The 17338-nt window shown below is 40.5% G+C and overlaps 1 protein-coding gene and 1 long non-coding RNA gene across 3 annotated transcripts; one reads left to right on the top strand and one right to left on the bottom strand.

The window, feature by feature from the left end:
- Positions 1 to 6445: 6445 nt before the first annotated feature.
- ciartb (circadian associated repressor of transcription b) lies at positions 6446 to 15311 on the bottom strand. The gene is made up of 6 exons (XM_028585537.1): positions 15086 to 15311; positions 12288 to 12747; positions 11872 to 11947; positions 11145 to 11223; positions 9192 to 9318; positions 6446 to 8062 (listed from the first exon to the last, which is right to left on the bottom strand). Exons 2-6 carry the CDS (start codon positions 12705 to 12707, stop codon positions 7676 to 7678), a joined length of 1089 nt encoding a protein of 362 aa, XP_028441338.1. The 5' UTR covers positions 12708 to 12747; positions 15086 to 15311; the 3' UTR covers positions 6446 to 7675.
- A 93-nt stretch (positions 15312 to 15404) lies between these two features.
- LOC114560268 (uncharacterized) lies at positions 15405 to 17284 on the top strand. 2 transcript variants are annotated; one of them, XR_003693167.1, is made up of 4 exons: positions 15405 to 15461; positions 16294 to 16386; positions 16726 to 16884; positions 16977 to 17284. It is a non-coding gene; the product is annotated as an uncharacterized LOC114560268 (long non-coding RNA). The 2 variants fall into 2 exon arrangements; XR_003693166.1 differs by having other exon boundaries at positions 16294 to 16884.
- The last annotated feature ends 54 nt before the right edge of the window (positions 17285 to 17338 follow it).

Genomic DNA, 17338 nt, shown 5'->3' with positions numbered 1-17338 from the left:
CGTCTTTTCAACTCCATGACCCCAGTTTGTGACTAAGGCTCTCTGTGTTTTTGTAAATTGTAGTCTCCGAGTCCAAGCAGAGGAAACCCTGTCGACATCATCAGGTTCATTTTCCAGAGTTTTCTTTTTAACTTTACTGACAAAACAGAATAGAGAAAACATGCTATACACTATCCAATGCAGACATCAAAATAAGACTTTCTCAGAGCTGAACTCCTCCTTATGGGTGGTGATGGCGCAGTGGATATGACACGTCCCTTTGGTGTGCGAGATCTGGGTTCCCACTGCGATACATCAACCAATGTGTTCCTGAGCAAGACACTTAACCCCTAGTTGCTCCAGGGGCGTACGACCTCTGACATATATAGCAATTGTATGTCGCTTTGGATAAAAGCGTCAGTTAAATGACATGTAATGTAATGTAATGATGAGTAAACTGACCTTTGTGTGTAGAATTGGTGGATTGCTCATTTAATATTTTGTTTTGATGTGAGCCTGTATTACTGAAGTAAAAAAATGAGAGCAAAACACTTAATGCAGTAGCTGTCAACAGTCACACTGTTGACTTATCTCAAGTCCTTATTAGAGCATAAACAAACAGTGACTCTCCAATTCCAATGTACAATAGTATGTTTCTGTCCAATGACAACCTGTAAGTTACTGGCATAAGATGAGATAATAGAAAACATTATAGCACGCTCAGGTCACTTGTCCTTAGAGTCTCTCTCTAGGCTGGAATAAATAAATAAATATTTCAGCCATGTCTCACTGAAATACAACCTGAGTCCTTTGTAGCTTTGTCATTGATAGAGTGAAATTACTTGGCTTCCAGTCAGTCATTACAGTTAGGTCTGAAGCATCTCATGTAACAGAGTCCCAGCTGGTATGTTGGGATCAATTCTGTGGTCGACCAGCGACAGGGTTCTGGGATCATGGGATTCCAGCAGACTTACGGTGGGATGATCTGAGGGATGGGTTGACAAATAACGAGTGTTGTCAATAATCGTATGCTATGTGTAACACTAAACCATGTCCTACAGAGAAATACACATGTATTTAAGGCGGTTCTTGACTCAATGATGTGTCAGGAGGCCAGACTAATATGTAATGTGGTTAAGCAGGCATGATCCAATGACTGTCCTCGGTACTGTTAATTACCTGTCATGGGCATTTGACACTAAAAGACACTGATACAGGCACACTCATAACCAATATGTTTTAGAAATGTACACGTTATAGCTTTTATGGCGTGTTGGACCTTTGCTGAAAGTAAATATATGTATAATAACACCCTGTTGAAACTTTGAGATCATTGCATTGGCTAGCGATACGTAACCTTATTGTTCAAGAATTAAACTTTGGTCAGAGAAGTAGCTTTCCAGTGATATTTTGTTTGTGTTTCTTTCACAGCGGTGCCACCTAGTGGGCATAACAAGACATCTGGAGTAAGGTAGATGTAAAAGTAATCATTTGTTACCCGAAAATAATGCAGATACAAAAACATAATGTGAAAATAAAGCTGTGCAAAAAACACATATGATCATTAAACATCCATGGACCAAGAATGGTTAGTGTTATTGTGTGCGACCATGGCTTACAAGATAAGAATAAAGTCTCATTAATAAAGCATGCAGACAAATTAAACTTATGTGAGCATATAACGTGATATATTTTAAACCTGCAATGTGCATTTGCAGTATAAATATAGGCCATGTCTTATTTAAAATATAGATTAAAGCTGTAGCTATAAAGCCAAAAAGCACTCTAATAGTATATTTTGTTCTTAATGGACTGGTTATATATTTGCAATCAACCATAGGTCACCTGAATATTGTGCGGATTGTGTAGTTATTGTATTCAGAAGTATATGTCTGATATTACAGCTAGCTGGGTAAACGGTGACAAATGTCAACAACAATGTCAATCTTCTGACTCCATGTCTTTTTCCCTGTGAGCATCTGATGCTGCATGCTGAGCGAAAAAACCCATCAGAAGATCAGACAGCGGAGGCTGTGTAACTCTGGAAACAGACCTGAGAGCATTAATCATGAATACCGGCCTCTCACTTTATCTGTGTGATCATTAGGCCCTACTTTAGCATGACGATTACTCTCTGGAAATGAGCTCCAGGGGGCTGCTTCCATTATTCATACCTACAAGAGCACAGTCTGCCCCCTATTCTTAGAAATGGGACTTAATGAAGGGCGGCCATATTTAGGCTCTGTGCTCTTGATATGTCACTGAGTGGCATGTCTTTGTTAGTGGTCTCAACCCCCCATTCTTCATCCTTAGCAATCTGCTACCCCAGTGATTAGACCCAAGAGAGGTGACAGGTGTTGCTCATTAGAATGCAGAGGTTCACTTGTATCCCGCTTTAAAGGAAAAGCCTTACATTTGATTGGTTGACCTTTCCATCAAAGTTGTGTTTTGCTGCCATAGAGCAACTGCAGATCCGACAGACCTTCAAAGGAGGCCACTGATTCATGTGGCAGACAGCTATTGCCTCAGGCCTATATATTTTTGAAGGGATAATATTCTTCTTAATTAATATGGATAGAATTTACGGCATGGTCTGTTTTACATAGCCTATTTCATAATTATTGTTTTACATGTCTTATCTGATTGTTTAAAGTAGTTGTTGAAGGTGTTGTGGTTCTTACATCCAAATATTCCCACTGGTATAATGCTGTAATGTTTTTCTCTTCTGTCATATATAGGTGCATGTTTGGGCAGACATCCAGGTCCATATGAAGTACCCTGCCTGCACCTGCCTGCAGCCTGGGAGTACATATAGGCCTACACCCAATGTGAGAATTCCCAAATGTACTGGGCTTGAATGCTTCTTGGTTGTTCTTTTTAAAGCGTAAGTTTGCATTTTCCAGGAAGATCAAAAGCCCACAAGAGTTCAGTACTGCTACCGTGCTACAAGAGTGATTTCAGGTAGGCTAATTAGCATGCAATATGTGGATGGTTGGGGTGTGAGGGTTTGATAATGCCTCGCTCACATAATTGGTCTCTGAGGCATGGTCCACATGTTGAAAAACGGCATACAAATTAACCTGTGAAAAACGCAGCTAGTGTGAGATAGTCTTCTGTGATGTTAAATCAGCTGACCACATTGTGGGACCACACTGAGCAAGTGTTCTGAATGTAATCATTTATTTTAAAAGTCCATGTCAACGTATTGTTGAATGGCTATTATTGGTTTTGGTGATTTCTTGGATTAAATGTTTTAATGATTTTATTAATGGCTCTCATCATTTCTGCTCTGAGCGTGCTCTGCGAAGCATTTCTCACCCCTTTAATAGTCTCCTCAGATTATGTATGATTTAGCTTTTACATCATGTTCACACCATTCACATGCCATTCTTTTCATTTTCCTGTGCACGTGCCGTTCACCATTTGCTAGTTGAAACGTCAAAAAATCAGGCATCTGAACAAAGAATGGTGCTCTTTGAATATTGTTCTTCGACCTAAAAGAGCTGAGGATAACCTATTGGAGACGGCAAAATCAATTGCACTATGCTGAATTTGCAGAAGCCACTGCCGTCTGTATCAGTAATCAATGTGATTGGTGGACATTTGGCTCCAGGGACCAGAATATTTCCAATGCAATATCAGGAAGATAACAGCAGCCACCCTTATACAGCATTGATCTATCCACAACAAAATACTATGGAATTAAAGTAAACTAAAATAATAGTACTAAAATAATAAACTACAACAATACATTTGTTTTGTCCCATTAAAAATGTCTTGTTTCTGTAAAGAATCAAAGCTGAGACGATGACTGACCAGACCTCCCCAGTTTATGCAAGCTCCTCAGACTTTTGATGAATCTCCCCAGTGATATTGCTGTGGCTGTTTCATGATTTGTGTAACCCGCTCTTCTAATGATTGAGCAGAGGATATTTTGGGTTCACAGGTCTCTTAATTAAAGGTGTTCCGTCCTCTGACAGATGAGACCATTATCTCTGTAGGGTGTGAATGAATCCGCTGTACAGTTCATAATAACATAATGAGTCCATTCCTTGCTTTGCGTGGATCCAATCAAAATGTGCGACAGTCTCTTGCAGAATGTTCTGAAACATGCTGTTATTCCTTTTCTGGGTCTGAGATGCTACAGGTTACAATTTGCTGAAATGATCAGTTTTGGTCACATCATATAATTATGTGATATTTGCGATGACTCTGGTTGTGACTGCCTTTTAAAATTGCAGGATTAAAGAATACAGCAATGAGTATTATTAACACAAACTGTATCTAACTGTTGCATTACAGAAGGATGTATTTGGTCATTTGAATTTCACAGCTTAAAGAGGAAGTTTTCAGCGGTAATACAGTAATTATTTGGCCTTCATTCACAAGCTTTACTGATGTAATTAGATCTTTTGTTAACATGAATAGTTTTTTTCTCACTTCATGCTATTTGCTGCAGTATTTCTTTGTCAAATGTATTAACTGATTTGGGAGGTGACTTCACATGTGCCTCTAGAGTTAGAAACGGTACATGTAAATAACTGCAGCAGAGTGAAGCACCGCCATCTTGGCTCTGATTCAACACAATGCTGCTTTGTCATTTCACACTCAGCTGGAGCTCAAATCAAGGCCAATTTATAATGAAAGGGTGGCGGGAAAGGATGAAGCTGTATTTATTATTTCTTCCAGCTTTTTGCAACTGGAACCGTGGACATCTCCCTTTTGTTTTTCTCTCCCGCTCACCTTTGAATACTTTCAACAAAAGGCTTCCATCTCTGCTCCTCCGGTAATGATTAGTCTATGTAATTTTGCACACACATCATGGACAAAAAACTTCATTATCACAATATCGGTCTATAATGTTACTAGGTAATTCTGGTATCACTTATATAGTTGAACACAAAATCGAGCAAATCTATCTAGTTCATTGTCACTTATTCTGGCACTTGCTGGTTTTTCTGTGCACTTGTGAATTTCCTTTTAAGGTTTACAAGTCGCCAGAACTTTCCTTATTAGGATACCTTTCACAATTAGTTTTAAAAAACAAATACAACATATGAGAAGTATCCTCCAAAAAAAACCACATTATGATTAGAGCATGTCCTTGTAGCCCTTCACGGCCTATCATTTTTGTTTTCTAATCACCCAAATAGCATATCTTTATCTCCATTTTTGATTACATTTATAACTTGCTTTTTGTTTTTGCAATTTCCCAGCACATCACATGTTCACCATTGGCAGCCTGATCACTGCACAGTGTGATTTAGTCCAACTCGCTTAGAGAGCTCTATGAGAAAAGTGCCTTTTTGTTGCTGCAGCTCTTCCTTACATTCATAACAACTTCCCTTTTCTGGGCGAGTGCGAGGCAGATCTGTGCCAGCTGTCATTGGATATGGATGCTGTCAGGTCGTCTGTGCACGTGAGTCCACGATTAGCCTTGGCCTGGGAGATGGAATGTGGGGTGACAACGGTGAAACAATGCAGTCTGGGTAATCGACCCCGACCTACTGCCAATCATTCCTTTTAATCTGGAAAAAGAGGCACGTGACTATACTGTGTAATTCAGAGAAAGACAAATCCAAAAAGAAATGGTACACCACCATTTTGTATCTGCTTAACTTTCTGACAGATTGTTTTCCAGGCCACAAACTTGTGTTTTCACCCTCTGTGAATACATCATGTTCTTACTGAAGAGAATAAAATGGGTTTGGCATAAACTAACTGAAACTGAATCAGTGGTTTTAATAAAATGTTCAAATTCACCAAGGCTGGCTTCAGAAGCGACTCCAAAGCATCAGTATATTGCATTTTTTAAGAAAGTGTATTTTCCAAATGAGAGTAAGGAAAAGAAAATTTGTATTCATGATGTGCTGTGTTAACCACAGTGCTAATGCATAATGAAGGATAAATCAGTTTGCAGAGCAACAAAGGGTGAACTTGTGATGTTTACCTTTTCATCTATAGATGGCAGTATTCCGTTATAGATTTGGTAACGCCGTTTTCTTTTTGAATTCTAGTTGGAAGAAATTGCCAGTGTAGAAGAAAAGCTCTGAGTACAGCTCCAGGCAGTTGAAGCAGAAGATTGTGTCTTGGATCACACAGAACTTAGAAAAGTGCATTTAACTGCCACTTAAAAGGAAATACAGCACGGTCATGATCTTCTCAGTTTCTGCAGCAGCCATCTAATTGCCTTTTCCTGACATATGCAAAGGCTTTCCTGTGTTTTTTACTGAAAATGGTGCTCGTATATCTATAATTATCAATTAGTTATTATTATCAGCTCGCATAGTTACTCTGCTGTCTGGTTCGTCAACAGGCATGTTAAAGTGTACATACGGTGTTAAAGCTCAAACTAATGTTAATGCTCTAATGTTAAAGCTAAAACCTATGAGCAATTGCTGATTCTCTGCATTTAAGGTAACTTCTACCAATCTGTTTTAAGAAAATTCACACAAAAAACAATTGGTAGCCATTTTGCATCAAACAAATATTACCACATTTATTTTGAAAGTATAAAATTTCACACTATAAAGGCCACTTTTCAGGGTAAATCGACAACCTTCCTGTAAGATTTACACAGAGAAATACCTTGTCCCTCTCTGCTGGTCTAACACACTGTCCAGTTCTGTGGCAAAATAAAAAAAATTGTTCTACTCCACCACAGAAAGTAGTTGGCAAGATCTGAATAATTTACTCGATACAGGAAAATGGCAAGAGAGTGAGAATTCCTGATTTGTACATCCCACAAAGGAGCAGGTATTCTGAACGGTTCTCTTTCTTTATCAAACCGGCTTACAGGCACAGCTTGATGTTACAGGCACTGTTTGCCTTCTACTGGGAGACTTGAAAAAGAAATCTGCAGTTGACATTCTTTACAATGGCACCAGTCAGGACACGAGAGCATCCCCATGGAGAAAGCATCCTCCTGTTTGTATAAGCGGAACAACTCGTACTACAGACCTCGCTGTCAGAGGCCGTTTGGCTCACTGCAGATCTGGTGAGGTGTCTAGACTTTGAGCTTAGCGTTCACATTTCCTACTCACTAACTGTGACGTGGTGCCCACTGAGGTAGAACAGTTGTACCAAAAGACTTATTTATAAAGTATACAAATGAGTAACAGTCACATCAATAAACTTAAGAGTGGAGTCATGGGGTGGTGGGGGGGAGAAAATAACATTACATTTTACCCATATTTTCAGCACAAGAATATGTAGACCACTGACATGTCTGGATATCTGAAAAATAATCCCTTCCAGCACAAACTGCTCCTGTAATGCTTTCCCTTTCAGGCATAATGGCGGTTTCACAGATACTCAAATTGTATTATTGCATCTACAAGCCAGTAGGAACAGTTCAGTTGTGAAATCACTAGCTCAGGTGATCTTGGCATGTGAAATCTATCCTTCCCACTCTCACACACGCTATTCAAGAGTGCAGACAAAAACAAAGATAGGTCAACAAAAGGGAACTAAAGCAGACACTTGTCATGTTAGAGAGGGCACATTCCCATACAGAGAGTACAACATGTTCGTCAACACGCCTTCCACATTAAAGTGGAATCTGTGATGTCCCTTTTGAAGGCTGCCGTCTCCCCTGAAGGCTGGAATGGGCTAAGCGAGCTAACTGGCTCCCGGCAGGGTAGGAAAGGCTGGGCTGTGAGGTGCTTACAGCTGGACGCCCAGCCGTCTGTGTGGACTAGGACCAGCTGCTGTCCGTCAAACCCCCAATCCCCTTGCGGGTGATGATGCTTTCTGTGGACTTAAGGAGCCTCTCTAGACAGGGTGCGTTGATTTTGCCTGGCGGAGGGCCTCTGGGCAACGAGTCTGTCTTAGTGCGGCTGTCTGTGCTGGAGGACACAGCGTTGTCCTGCGTTAGGTCTCTGGGGGACAGCAGGTGCCTGGAGCCAGTCTGGGCCTGCTCTGCTATGGGGGAGCAGATGGGTGACGTGTGGAGCCACTTCAGGTTACTGGCGGAGTAGGCTCCAGGAGGAGTGAGGTCGGTGACTCTCAGGGTTTTGACGCCAGCTGGAGGATCTCTGACAGTGACGGGGCTCATGACTGCAGTGTTGGTCACTGGAGATAGCTGTTGGGAAAGAAGGAAACGCAGTTTAATTTAAATTGTTTAGTAGCTTATTAATCAGGGACAAAACACATGAATATGCATATAAAAAAATATTCTTATATATATATCTTCTATAAGAAGGGTTTGAAAATTCCCAACTTTAGCGGACCCAGTGGTAGTATCTAACCCAGGACCACTAAGATAAATTGGATGAAAGCAACACATAACATGCACCAATTTACACTGGGATTTTCTTATTTTTCTACAAACAAATTGTGACATCAGACAAAATATGAAAGATGTTATAATCACATAACGATTCTTCACATTGTGGCTTTAAAACCTGCAATAATAGATTTTTTTGGGAGCACAACAAAAACACAACATATATCATCACCTAATAAAATAGCTAATCTGTCAGCAAATACTTGCCAATTTGTGCATTCAGTAGACGCAGAGCAACATGAGCATTCATTTGCGGTTAACTGTTCCACTATACACTGTATGTTCTCTAGCTACTTGCTAAATTAATCTGTTGGCTGTTAAGTGCTGGGCAGGTAGTGTACACTGGGTTTATCAGAGCTTTATCACTGAAAACAGATGCATGTAGAGCACAAGCAGTAGCAGAAGCAGAATGGGGTGATAATTATTTGTCATTCACACAATTTGTAACATTATAAATAGTCATTGTTAATATAAAAATATTGATAATAGCAGTTTTAAAGTTACAGTGTTGCCTTAGCAAACAATATGACCATTTACAAAGTGAAAAACAGCTTTGTTGTGGTTTGAAATAAAAATTGTACATGTACAAATTCATTTGAGGGTGTGTCAGGATTAGCCACAGATATAAATCCTGACCAATTAAATGCAAAGGAATGTTCCAGAGTATTCTGACCGTTCTTATCCCCTTAGGAACACTCTAAAATTACCTTTTCTCCTCTGTCATTGTTTTTAGCGAACCTGAGACTGCGCTAATACCTCAGGAAAAATAGCTTTTAATCCCCCCCTCCCCTGTCCCAGACCTGTGATTAAATAATAATAGATATTTTCCTCCCTCTTTTACTGCGTGTCACCATATGTTCTTGGCAGCAGGCCTTCTCTAACCAAAGAGCTCTTACACAACATTTCTGCTTTTGTACAACTTTACCTTCGGTTTCTTGGAAGGAACAGCTTCCTCTGTCTGGGTGACAGTGAGCTGGTCTCTGAGTTTTACATTAGGGAACCAGCTCTTCAGCATTTCCTCCATTTTAAGAATGATATTGATGTATTTCTCCCTGAAAAAAGGAAGGAAGGAGAGAAAGAAACAGAAGAAATATTTACTATTTAATCATGCATGAAGCTGAGTAATCTAGCAATAACCTTGCCAACTTCTTCTCTGAAATCTTATCTCTCCATCAAGCTCACACAGGAAATAGGCAATCTTGAACAGCGGATGAACACTTCACTCACTTAGCAAAGCCTGTACTCCGTGTGTGTGTGTGTGTGTGTGTGCGTGTGTGTGAGGGCGGGGATTGTCTTAAGTACATTTCTCACGTGTTCTGAGCTCACATGTGGCCTGATGTATAATGGCTCCACTTGCCTCTAAATATAAAACACCAAAGCCACAACACTCTCCAACAGCGTCATTGTGAAAATAAACTAATCGTGGTGACGCAGTTTGCGTTGGAGGTGGGCAGCAGAGCGCAGCGCCCCATTATTAACTCCCACCCGTCAAAACCAGATGGTGGGTTGGGATTAGTCCGTGTCATATGATCAGGACCTTCCTGCTATACTCCATTCAGGGCATGTTAAATTTATGTGAAAGATTATTCGCAACAGTGACTGCTAAAAAAGTCACTTTGATCCTATCTACCATTGTGTTGCTGCAAGGGCTGCCAGCTGGCAACACAGAGCAGGCCCGGGAAGGAGGGAGGGGTTTAGTCCACCATCCAGCCTCGGTCCCGGCTGTCTGCAGGGAGGCTGCCACACCCACTCTTTGTCTCCCATATGAGGGCAGCAGCTGGTGGGTGAGCGCTCCAATTAGTCCGTGCCAAACTCAGCAGCACAATATTCTTATATCAGTACACCTTGATGCTTTACAGGTACCAGTAGAGCTGCTTTAAATTGAAAGAGGAAGGTGGTACATGGAGCTGCTATTTCATTTATATAATTCCAGTGTAATCATATCGTGTTGAAATTATCATAATGTGCAATTATTCCAAAGCATTTTGTTGTCTAATTAAAATGCTTGTTTTATTGTTTGGTTACTCAATCAACCGAAATTTCTCAAATGTAATCTGTTTTTTTATGATTGTAAATGAAATCCTGTTCGTTGGTGGAACAAAGCAAGCAATTAAGACATCACATTGGACTTTTCACTACTTTCTGACATTTTCTAGACTAAATTAATAAATTCCGAGAAATTAAACAACAGATTAATATAATTAGGCTATATATTGCAGCCCTAGTCAAAATTATTTATTTAAAAGGAAACTAAAATCATAAAATATCTAAATGTGTTATGGAAGCTTGTGCATTGTCTGTAAAGCAATGTCAGAATATATGAATATATCCTAAATGATGTTGTGATATTGATTTTAATATTACCTTGTGCTTAAGTATACAACATCAGATGCTAAAGAGCGTGAGAATGGCCATCATTTTCTATTTTACATTATGATGAAATGTAAAACATCAAAACATTTAAAATGATCGTATTGAGGGACAAAGACTCCTCTCTGTTAAAGAGGTGATAACATACTCCATTATAACGTCTGGCCAGTGGAGAGCTAATCAAGCAGACACAAGTGTACTGCTCCCACAGTGGAGCCTGATACATTTTTAACAAGATGCCCAGCTACAGCGAGACCCAGCCATCTCTGCAGTAAATGTATCCTGAATGTGTGGGGGTAGCAGCTCCTCGCAGGGCAACCTGCTGTGAACCATGTGTCACAGACATGTTGTGGACCATTTTGACCACACACTTGCACAGATGAAGCACACATGTCTCAAAATGTGTTTGTAGCTACAAAAACATACAGGAGATATACTGAATATTATAAGATGATAGGGCTCATTGTTTCATGCATAACAGTATGTGGGTCACGCTGAGGACACTTACCCCATGCAGGGGTTCTGCAGGACACCCATGATCCTCTGAATCCTGTCCATGGCCACACTCTCCTGGAAACTGCTGAGTCCTGGAAAAGAATAAGTTGTACCATGAGCCACATGAACCGTGTTGACAGCAGGACTGAGTCTGTGGAGCAGATGGATTGTGTGAAATGTGTGTGTGGGGGAACAGACTCCCTGCCTATGTGGCCTGGAAGTGTTGGGTCACACAAAGATCCCAAATGAAGCCGTTTTTAGAGCCTGTCTGAAAATTGCGCTATCTTCCAGAGACCTTTATAATGCCTATCAGACAACTCACAAACAGTATGTTCTCACTCCCCTCTGCCAAGCAGCTAATTTACAAGAGGTCTGAAGCGTGACAATGTTCTCAACTGGCAAAAAATAACATTTAAATGTGTTTAAAGGGGACATTTTAAAACAGTGTAGTTGCTAAGAAGCTTGATCCAAAATGAGCTCCATTATATAAGATAGACACACACGGGCACACAGGAAATAGTTGTGGTTACTTGATAGCCCTACAACAATGCATGTTTCAGACATCTCACTCTCAAATCTCAGGGACACATATTCCGAAAAAGAGTGGTGTGTTGTCTATCCAGTCTATTGTTATGTTTTTCTCTGAGAAACAAGGACAGGAGCAGAGATGGACAGACAAAGACATGTTGTAAAAGATAAAAGACAAAAGACAAAAACAAGATATTAAATGAGCGACTTACGTTCTCTGTATCTGCCTGAACGGAGGCCATTCAAGATAGATGACAGTGGATGAATGTAGCATTGTAGCTCCATGCACTGAAAACAAAAATAAATTAATTTGTAAGGGATATCAACTGGCTTCCACAAACTGCTGTTCATTTTAATATAAAAGTTGCTGAACATGATTAAGATCATCCCTGAACTCTCCCTACTGTTCTGCTGATTGACTGAATTTGAATTATGACTCTAGTTCTTCAGAAAAGCAAGACTTATTCTGCTTACAGTTACAGGGTCATCTTTACAGGGAAAATATGATAAATGAGACCTTAAGACCAGCAGGGGAGGGGAGTCAATCTAGGTGATAGTGCATGCTCTAGTTTTGCTGACGCTGTCAGCACCTCTTGTGGGAAACAGACATAAAGTCAGAGGTGCTCACCTTTCTGCTGAAAATTCGGTTTTTCTCTGACGCATTGGAAATGAGCTGCCGTTCCTTGCACTTCTCCTCAGTGGAGCTGTGAGGTCTCTTCAGTGCTTGCTGAGTGTTTTTGCCATTTGCTTTGTCTCCTTGCTGTGTTTTACACAGTCCAATGGCACTGACCCATGTCTCAGTGCAGCCGTGGGGAAATCCCCGGCTGGAGGCCTCCCTGACCTCGCTCCAGTTACCGTCACCCCATTTCACCTCGCTGCTCTGGCGGCAGCTGCTGTCAGACGTGCCCAGGTGTGGTGGGGTGATGGGGGAAGAAGGAGCCTCTGTCTGGCTATGCTTTCCGGTACAGTCAAACTCTTGTTCGCACTCATCGTCCTCATTGTCACTAGCCAGCCAGTCAATGGAGTTGTCCGAATCCGTAGCAGACATCCTCGGCTGCAGGCTCTAACTAGCACTGACCATCACTGACCTGACAGACAGAAAGTCATGGTTACTATGAGTTTGACAATACAGAAAAGCATAAAAAAGGAGCAGGCAGCACAGTGATGAAGATGAGAAACTTGTGCTAAAAAGTGACAAATTCAAGCCATATAACAGCTTAAATATATGCAGCGTCCTTGGGCAAACACTGCAGGTTAGTCTGAATAATAAATTAAAAAAAAAACTGCACCTCCAACCAAGCAGACATGAATAAAGGCGTGTCTGTGCCTTTATTCATGTCTGCTTGAGGACTCTGAGCAGATGGTGGCAGTGAGACCTCAGTTGTTGAGACCACAATGACCTGTTTGTTTTACAGATGCAACACCTGAGCTAGTAAACACGGACTAGCCACCATCAAAAGCAAACACCAAACATTCTAGTGTCAACAATGATTCTGTGAAGCCTTCAGGCACTTAAATCTTATTTTTTTTATAAATTCCACATCAAGACAAGAACAAATACATACAATATACATTTAACAATTGCCAACTTGAGTATTTTTCCCCATTCAGGCCCTATTGGCTACCAGCACAATCATTCATAAACATTGTTTGCCTGTTTATTCAAAGGGGGCAAGGGTCTGCCAACATGACGACCAGTGTCTCAGACTGCAGACCTCCCATCAACACAAGTGACACTTGGCTAGGGGGGGGTGTTACAAAATGAGATACTGGCAATGTTTGTTTGTGTTGAAGAGGGCCTCGTGAAGAAAAACTCCTCTGATCAAATGCTATTCTCACATGTTAAATGGATTTAGATCTCTCTAACATGTTTCCTCAGTGATTATATAAATGGAAGTGAGAACAGCATTTTCAGCACAGGGATTATTTTTGGTGTTTTGAGTGGTTAACGCCTGGCATGTCTCTCTCCGGTAAAATTTGAGGGTAGGAGAGTTAATTGCTCCCTAGGTCTTTGTCACAGGACGACTACCTTCTGATCTTATTGTTACAGAGGAGGGTGGAGCAGAGATTTACTAGCTATTCAGATGTTTCCGATTGCAGGTTATAATATTGCTCCTTTGAGGCCACAGTTGCAACCACACAACATGGGGAACCGCTGTAATAAAATGTTATGTGTATTTCATATCCAAGAGAGCGGAGATCTTAGAATTACACAGTATCAAGATGTCCAGCATCAATGATTTGATTAAACTAATATGTGTTTTAATATTCAATTCCAGATGGTTCTTTATAAATTGTAACACTACACAACACACAGAGGTAAAATATGTATAACTAAATTCATAACTCCCTATGCTAGGCCTATATATGTATAATTACTGTACTGCATATTAAATGAAATCTAATTTTAATATATTTAACCTAATCTTGATCAAGAAATAACATTTTTATCTAATTAAAACACATCTGTGCAAGTGCAAAACGTCCATGATTAAACTGTTGTGGAATATGACGTTGTATTGCCTATCCCATGCTGTATATCTTATTATATCATTGAATACATCCTATAATACAATCATCTTCTCAGTCACATGTTGTGCTTTTCTATAAAAAGACTCCATACCAACATAATACCAGGGAAAGATCAACCACTAGTCAGTTCCTTAGAAAATAAATATTACAGTACACATCCATAGGATTCCTTATTAGCTTGATTGAATTGTGTCATTAAACAGCATGCAGATACCACACTTGTTCAAATAGTCACCACATACACCACACAGTCCTGCAGTCCAACAGACACAAATTCTAATTGCTTACTGATAAAAGCTTCTACTTCAATTTGCTTTTATGGAACGGACATTCCTTTGATAAAATACACCGATAGCAGATATCCTTTATGATATCCATCTCTCTATCTACCTGTGTAGGTCGGGCACATGAAAAGATATGCCCACCACTTCACACATTTACACTCTGGTCTAAAAAAAACGGCGATAAATCTTAATTATATGAGAATAATTCCCATCCAGAGATCAAACATCGCCATCTTTCCATAAGAGAAAATAAATGATAAAATGAATGATCCGATGTGTCCGCCTTAATGCAGGTTTCAAATTAGTTGGGTAACAGACACAATAGACTTCCTCATCAGGCATAGTACATTTGGCAGCAGGCACTGTTAGTTTGTAAAAAAAACCCAACAAGAAACAACAGAACTAATGATCATTGTCACACCTTTATCTCTCACGTTATAGTATGTAATCCTTCGCAACAAAAACATGTTTGCATGTATGGGCCAAATTCCTGTAGGCTATATTATTATTATTTTTTTTTTATTAAATGTTTAACATCCACACACAAGGATAATTAGTGATGTTTGTCCGGACGACTGAGACGTGGATCAGAGAGGGTAGGCCTACGTACCTTCCCAGGATGGAGCGGCTGGTTGTTGAGCGTTAAATCCAGCAGGACTGCCGGGTCGAGAGTAGAGCAGCTGATGTGTTGGACGTGCGCTGTGTGAGTGTGGAGCATAGACTATGGTGCGGAGACAGTAACGTTACATCCAGCAATCGGCCCGTGTTGCTTCTCCCAAGGCAACGTGTCTGAGAGGGCGGGATTACCGGGGACCTGCCCTCCCATTTGCTCCTCAAAAGCCCCCGACTGACAAATCGGCTTCTTCTTTCGGTGCAGCTGCGGAGCGATAGGCGAGGCCGGTTTACATATGCAAATGACATGGAAATGACACAAACACGTGGACACGCGGATCGGTTTCAAGTCAGCAGCTGGGCGAAAAGTCAACGTAGGGCTAGTTTTGGTCATTCTACAGGCATTCTTCCTCATTATATCATCTGGATGATGATGCCTGACTTGTGGCATGTTAGTAAACTGATAAGCCTGGTAAAGGCGCAGTCAGCAGTTTCAGGAACAACTGTTATAGTTCACGATGAGAGCTTTTGCTCAAGGACGCTTCAGCAGACTATATTTGAACATGGATTGTGGTCTAGACAGCCATTTTCCTATGTTTAGAATACATTTATTAATGGTGGAGGTAGGCCTAGTATTTAGACCATTTAATAGAGTTATCATTTAAAGTAGCAATACCACACTAAAAATGATACTCAACAAAATGTAGCCTTCTCTAAGTATTAGGCAGAATGGTCCCTTATATGTTACATATTCAAGTTTTAACTGCTTTATATTATTTAGTAATCTGTATCAATGCATCATAATGTATAAACTAATATGTTTAGTATGTACAATATTAATCTGAATAGCTTTGGGGTAAAAAGGAGAGTAAAAAGAAAAAAATGTATCAATGCAAAGTACTGAGTAAGCATACTCAAGTATAAGTATCTCAAACTTGTTCTTAAATACAGTTAATGTACTTAGGCTGAGTTACTTTCCACCACTCAAATACAGTCATGAGGTTTCTAAATGGTGACTGAATAAGTGATAAATTACCATGAACTATGATCACATTAAATAGTCATTATTTCATTTTATTCATCTGTAAAAGCTCCAGCCTTTAAACACTAATAAGTAAATCATTTTATACAGGCACAACTGGCTGTAATTAAAGACGCAATTGACATGAGTGTGATCAATCTGCATCTTTTGTTCTTTTTTTTGAGGTAAAGACGTGACTCACAGGACCTCTGTTTGACTGCCTTAGCTGGTGATTAGGAGCACACAGAGGCCAGACGAGGATCCTGAGCCTGGAGCCAGTGAGTCACAAAGCCTTGAGCAGTAAACGTGATCACGTGCGTTTAGGAGACACCCACCCACAAAAAGCATAACCGGCCTCCTCTCTTCGTCACCCTCATTTGGCAACGAGGACAAGCTGAATTTAAACAACACATTGTGAGATGTTAACGGAGCCAAACACGGTTTTAACAACTGGGTGCAAAACTGTCTGACATAAAATGGAAAAGGACGTCTTAGACTGTCTTCTGTACTTTCTATAATGTGCCTACACCATGGTAATTATGTTCTAAGAGCATTTTGTGCAGATGATCATGGGAGAGCGTATGTGGCTACTTTTGTTTTCTGTGCTGCTGTCAAAGGGAGGAGCAGGCAGGCCAAGGGCACCGGCAGCCCAATGTCCTAACAGTGGGTTTACTCGTTGCTGCTGTGCCTTAAATCACATCCTGCTGGGAAGAATGCACCACCACAGACATCAGAGCACCCATAAAGCCGATTGAGGCGACACGCCTGCTGGCACAGTGAGCCACTCATGTTGAATTTTAATTGTCCTGTGAGCTGCTGCAATCTATTAAACATCCCATAAACAGTATCCTGTCGTTCTGCTCCCCAGGCCCAGATCCTCCGGCGACCCCAGACTTTGTGACGACCGAGAGCTTCCTAAAGATTCCCAGCAAACTCATTTCCCTTTTTTGTCTTCAAGGCTCCCATGTCACTATCGAGTATGCCGCATCCACTTCAAAGCCCAAGAAAACAGACATCTATATTTTTTTGGGATCAAAGACATATTTAATGCACTTTAAACTGCACAGATTGTACAATGTAGAGAAAACAGTGTCTTTATTTAAGTTAACAGATTAGCACAGCTTCTCAATTGTCTTTTGTTAAAAGTGGTTTTCAGTGTTAAAACTGTAGATTGTTCTAAATGTTTCATTAAATCTTCTGTGTGATCTCTGGGAACGTTTATGTTTTTCC

This window comes from Perca flavescens, chromosome 8 (genome assembly GCF_004354835.1).
Source record: "Perca flavescens isolate YP-PL-M2 chromosome 8, PFLA_1.0, whole genome shotgun sequence".
Classification (NCBI taxonomy): Eukaryota; Metazoa; Chordata; class Actinopteri; order Perciformes; family Percidae; genus Perca; species Perca flavescens.
Note: the sequence above shows the minus strand (reverse complement) of the source record. Positions and strands in the feature narration are given on the sequence as shown.

Bases quoted from the DNA above. Each gene is read 5' to 3' on its own strand.
- ciartb (XM_028585537.1), bottom strand. From the start codon at position 12,707: ATGTCTGCTACGGATTCGGACAACTCCATTGACTGGCTGGCTAGTGAC. The intron at 11,224-11,871 runs GTAAGTCGCTCA...ATTCTTTTCCAG, and splicing joins TTCAGGCAGATACAGAGAAC to GACTCAGCAGTTTCCAGGAG. The intron at 9,319-11,144 runs GTAAGTGTCCTC...TCCTTTTTTCAG, and splicing joins CTGCAGAACCCCTGCATGGG to GGAGAAATACATCAATATCA.